The sequence below is a fragment of the Lolium perenne genome, chromosome 6 (genome assembly GCF_019359855.2).
Source record: "Lolium perenne isolate Kyuss_39 chromosome 6, Kyuss_2.0, whole genome shotgun sequence".
NCBI classification, from domain to species: domain Eukaryota; kingdom Viridiplantae; phylum Streptophyta; class Magnoliopsida; order Poales; family Poaceae; genus Lolium; species Lolium perenne.
In genome coordinates this window covers 144,742,774-144,748,298 of record NC_067249.2, presented here as the reverse complement: position 1 = coordinate 144,748,298, position 5,525 = coordinate 144,742,774, and the positions used below count along the sequence as shown (strand labels likewise).

Here is a 5,525-nt window from a genome sequence, read left to right as displayed (position 1 = left end):
GCATCATTGAACTAATGATTACCTGGAGGGGGCATATAAGAATTTTTTGACAAATTTGCAGACCAATACACATACAGTACTTTATAGGGGCTTTCCTGAACAAAAATCACATAGGGGCCCTTCTTGTCATTTTGTTTTTGAACTTTCTCTAACTTGTGGCGAACAAATTCTCTGAACGCATTTTGTGGCTTGTTGCCAAAATGATGCGTGCCAAAGTCTGGCCTAAACCAAACATGCCCCAAGTCCCCCATTCAAATGGGGAAATTTGAGCTGACATGGGTTTTCTCAACAAAAAAAATAGAGCTGATATGGGTTAAATTTTTCAGAGACAAACATCAGTTACAAACCCATATAAAAGAATAACATTAATAATGACAAAGACAATTAAGAAGGATACAAATATTGATCATCTCGAGTTGAGGGCACTCTGCTTAGACAAGTAAACACAGTTGCTAGCACTGCACGTGTTTTTTTTTTTTACAACAGCGTGCCCCCCTCTCTCAAATCTCAACACCTAAGTGTGCTACAAAGTCCCATTATTGAACAATGCAACATGGCAACTGAAACTAGCAAATGGACGATGGTCCAATAGTCTTGGTAAAACAACACAAAAGGAAGACCAGGAAAGAAGAATGGCTCACATGGTTCTTCGGTTGTCGTTCCGTCAAGCAGGCAGGCGCAATTCCAGTAACGATCCTATGACGTGCATGCAGAGAAATGTATATACATTCGACCGATCGAGCACTGAGACGAGGAGGAGCTGCTGGTTGGCTCTCCCTCACAGCTCCTGCTCGAGGAACTTGTCCTCCTCCTCGGTCTTCTCCTGCTTCGCCCAGGTGCTCAGCGACGACACGCTGCGGGACAGCCACGCGATCGGAGACGACGCCTTGGGGCTCTCGGCCGCCACGGCGGCGTTCCTCCGCCGCTCCTCCTCGTCCTGCAGCCTCTTGGTCATGTACTCCCTCACCGCTCCCACCCCCTTGGCCACCACCTCACTGGGCGGCACGGCCAGCGGGTTCTGGTCCAGGCAGAGGCGCTCGAGCCGCTCCAGGCGGCCGAAGCAGTCCGGCAGCTCGTGTATCTGGTTGTTGCTGAGGTCGAGCTCGCGGAGGCCGAGCAGGTCGCAGAACGAGGCCGGCAGGTCGCGCATGTCGCTGAAGTTGCTGCTGAGGTTGAGCGACTCGAGCGCCGCCAGGTTGCCGAAGGCGGTGGGCAGGCCGTGGAGCTCGTTGAAGTGCGCGTCCAGGAGGCGCAGGGAGCGCATCTCGCAGATGGAGGACGGCAGGGATCGCAGCTTGTTGAGGTGCACCCACAGCTTCTGCAGGTTCACCAGCTCATGGCCGATGCCCGTCGGGAGGTACGCCAGGACGTTGTAGCTCGCGTCCAGCTCGACCAGTGACCTGGAGTACGTAGTTTCAACGTCGAGCGATTAGCATTTCTAGATTGGACATATTGTGCAGCGGACGCGCGCGAAATGGAATGGATGGATCCAGAGTCAAGAAGATGCAGCATGGACGCTTGGGGGGTTACCTGCATTTTGAGATGCTGTCCGGCAGAGTCCGCAGCTTGTTGCCTGAGACGTCGAGGATCTTCAGGTTGGAGAGGAGCCCGATGGAGTCCGGCAGGGCGACCAAGGCGTTGGAGGCGAGGCGGAGTTCTTCCAGGTGTTCAAGCCCGCCAATGGCATCTGGGACAGCCTGCAATCTCCAGCAAAAACTATCGATCAAACCGGGTACAAAGATGCATGAGTCTTGAATATTTTTTTTTTCATGTGAAACAGATACATTTTGACTGGTTACAATCTTCGATGAGAGAAAGTAACACGTACGAGATAGTCGTATTCAAAATGTTCTTCTGGCTGCAAGCCTGCGATACCTGAATTTATCACATTCTTTTCTAAATATCCGAACGCCAGAACAAAAGTTGGACAGTTGGTCATAAAATTTGTCTACTCTATTAGGATTTCCTTTGCCGGGATTTTATGGTAACAACTAGTAACCTGATTTACCTCTGCACCTGAGAAATCTTTACACCTTACAGAAAATTCAATCTGGGCACAATTCATACAAATTCAACAAATTTTATCTCAAAATTTCAGGCAGCAAATGGCTGGTACCCCCCAAGTTATTGGTCTCCTATGTAAAAAAATAAAATTCCAAACCGATGGCATAAAGACATAAACCATTTCATCTACGTCTTACATAATTTCTCAATTTTCAAATCAACGAATCCTATGAACCAACACTTATCCTGACGTATAAATCAAGAAGTAAAATCTCCTAACATAAACAAGACACGGATCCATCATCCAATGCCTCGATCTATTTCCTGAGCTATTCTATTAATACAACAATCTTAACCGCAATAGCCTCAAAATCTACATAACGCTCGAAGGCCCGATCCGCCGATCGGACGATCGGTCACCCGCATTTACCGGATCAGGCGAATGATCCCAAATTACCAATCTCCCATCGATCGATCTGAATTCTGAACGCATCTCTGAATGTTGCAGTGTACAACGAAATGAATGCCGACGACAAGCTAGCACGTATGCAGAGCAATGCATGGGGGCGTGTGTGAGTGAATCCTGACCTGGAGCTGGTTGCGCGAGACGTCGAGCACGATGAGGCCGCGGATCCGGCCGAAGTGCTCGGGAAGGTGGCGCAGCTGCCGGTCGGCGAGGAGCACCCGCTCCACGACCTTCCCTTCCTCCGCCTCCTTGAGCACCCGCACCACCTCCTCGTCGACGGCGCCAGACCCCTCGTCCTCCCCTCTCTTGCCGCCCGCCTCCACCACGTCCCTACCGTGCATGGCCATCCGGTACACCCGCTCCAGCTTCTCCTCCGCCTCCCGCAGCAGGGCCCCGTACGCCTCGTGCTCCTCGTCCAGCCGCACCACCTCCCGGCTCGCCGCCACCTTCTCCTCGATCTCCTCCTGCCCCGGCCCGACGGGGTCTCCCTGACCCTGGGCGTGCGATCGGAGGAAGGCGCGAGCGGCGTCGACGAGCTCGTGGTCGGGGCGGGGGTCGAGGTGGCGGATCGCGTCGCGCGCGCAGGTGATGTCGGCGACGGCGCGCGTCATGGAGGCGAGGACGGACGGGTGGCGCAGGCCCGGCATGCGCTCCACGAGCTCGAACTCGGCGGGGCCCGACGGGGCGCGCGGGGACGGGGACGGCGGCGGCGGCTGCTCGGGGTCGCGCGGGGAGGACAGCCTCGGGGACCCCGCCGTCTTGATCGACGGGAGGCGCCTGAGCACGTAGGCGAGGATCGGGTGCGAGGTCGGGGACGGATCCATGGTCGGCGGCGGCGGCGGAATGGCGGTTCCGGTTTGATCAGTGCGAGGGGGATCGAAATTCGCAAGGGAAGAAGAAGATAGCGCGCGGCTCTATAGCGGGACGGGGATCCCAACTGTGTTTCGGAATTTATACGTGGCGGGGGCGACGTGGAGGGATCGAGAAGCTGGGGGCTGAATCTTGAGCACATGCGTTGTGTGCCGTTGGATCGGCTGTCAACGGTCCAGATCGAGCAGAACTGTAGAACAGCATGCATGTTTTATTTTTAATCGCAATTGAGAGCAAGGATCAAATTGCTCCGATGGGGTGAAGTCAATTCGTTTTGTACTGCTCTTAAAAAAAAGTTCCTTTTGTACTCCCTCATCCACAATTCAATGTATAAATACAATCAAATTTAAATATGTTATCCTAAAAAAATTAAACGAATCCGCGACATCTTTTTCAGGGTAGAGAGAGTACTTCTTCTATTCGCTAGGGAGTAGCATTGCTTGCTTGGTGATACAATAATTGGTTGAATCGATTTTTTATCCTTAGTATTAGGTTTTTAGCATAAAATTTTAAATCCTATTTTTTAAATATAATTTGTTCATAATAATTGGTTATTTTATACCATTCTCTTTTTTATGTTAGTTCTTGCTAATTTAGTATTTTTCATAACTAATAGGAGTATAAAATAGAGGAAGTATTTTTTGTTGCAATACATTACCCTTTTGGATAACTGGTATGACCGGATCCACACCCAAAATGCGTGAAGACCATTTCCTAGTAAGCCTCACATGTGTTAATTTGAGCGGTGGGCATCTGCTTCTATTCTGGGAGATGAAACCGTTTGCTGCTTGGGCGAGCACGGACTGAGTGGATCATCAATGGGGACGATTTTTCTGTACACCGAAGAAGAACGCTGCGCGACAAAAACGGGCAGCTCCTCCTCGGATGACTCTTCCGGAAATTTTGCATTCTCACCAAGGAAATAGAAATTATCAAGACTCGCCGAGAAACATCGAGAAACGCTTCAGCTCACGAATAGTTTTTTTTCGAAAACAGAAAGTAGTATCCCTACGAATTATGCCATGACCGTACGGTACGAAAAACATAAATCGAACTTACATTTTTTTTCTTCGAAACACAGTACATACGTAACCGCTTATATATAAGCACTCACCCCTATGAACGCGCGCACACACCCTATCCTACGAGCATCTTCGAGAGACTGCGTCCAAGAAACTTCATCCGACGGATCTTGAGATTGATGAAGTTACCACATGCACCTCGCTGTCGATGGAAACGTCGCCTCCCACTAAAAAATATTCCACCTTTAATGAGACACCAAAGTGCTAACCCTAGAGTTTGAACTCTGGTGGGCTGGGGGTGTCACTGTCTTCCTAACCACCCAACCACAGGTTGGTTCTCACCTACGTGCACACGAGAAACACTCCATCCATGGCTCGATTTGAAATTGTAGGTTCAAATATGACAGAACATGCCCATTTTATCTCCTCAAGGTTTGCTTGTTTTACATTCTTTTTGGGTTTCGTTATGTCTCAATTGATCGATATTTTCTTAAGTCTCAGTCACCTAAAAAAAGTATGACCTTAGTTCAGAGAAAAGTACAACTCGTTCTATTTACATTTCTTTAAAACCATGGTCGCATTTTTTTTGGGTGACTATGACCGAGACATAGCAATTTTTTATTATAGTTGAACTCACTGATTTAGCAGAGCTATATTGTTTTATCAAATTACAAAACACACAAAGTACAACATAAATTTCGATACATCATCACCATGGAGAAAGGTGCGGGTCATGAGGACTTCCCCACCACACCTATTTATAAAGGGATACCCAAGTTCTTAGATAATAGTAGGTGATAATTTAGATGTCCACTAATTATAAATGTGTGATTTTTTTATTTGAAAAACACAATATCGACGCAAATATATGCTCATAACTGTAAAGGTGTGCTCATGCTCCCAATATTTCAACACCAAATAAGAACCATCCTCTTCGGACCATCACATTACATCGACATCAACAACGAAAATTCATATCTTTTGCCCCACGAGAAACATGTAAGTATCTTCTTTTCGGTGAAAAATATACACATGTTTATTATTGCTCCCTCCGTTCATAGATATAACGTTTATAGTTTTTTGACAAAAGACTCCAAAATGTAAGGTATATTTTCTTGGACAACCGGTGTGGATATTTTTCTTAGGGATTTGCTTGTGTTTCC

General features: G+C 48.3%; 1 protein-coding gene across 1 annotated transcript; it reads right to left on the bottom strand.

Moving 5' to 3' along the window:
- Nucleotides 1–339: 339 nt before the first annotated feature.
- Nucleotides 340–3,396, bottom strand: LOC127307339 (plant intracellular Ras-group-related LRR protein 2). Its single transcript, XM_051338073.1, has 3 exons — nucleotides 2,593–3,396; nucleotides 1,531–1,697; nucleotides 340–1,400 (listed from the first exon to the last, which is right to left on the bottom strand). The coding sequence occupies exons 1-3, from the start codon at nucleotides 3,292–3,294 to the stop codon at nucleotides 779–781; spliced, it is 1,491 nt and encodes a 496-aa protein (XP_051194033.1). The 5' UTR covers nucleotides 3,295–3,396; the 3' UTR covers nucleotides 340–778.
- Between the last annotated feature and the right edge of the window lie 2,129 nt (nucleotides 3,397–5,525).

Bases quoted from the DNA above. Each gene is read 5' to 3' on its own strand.
- LOC127307339 (XM_051338073.1), bottom strand. From the start codon at position 3,294: ATGGATCCGTCCCCGACCTCGCACCCGATCCTCGCCTACGTGCTCAGG. The intron at 1,698-2,592 runs GTCAGGATTCAC...TGGAGATTGCAG, and splicing joins TCTCGCGCAACCAGCTCCAG to GCTGTCCCAGATGCCATTGG. The intron at 1,401-1,530 runs GTAACCCCCCAA...TACGTACTCCAG, and splicing joins GACAGCATCTCAAAATGCAG to GTCACTGGTCGAGCTGGACG.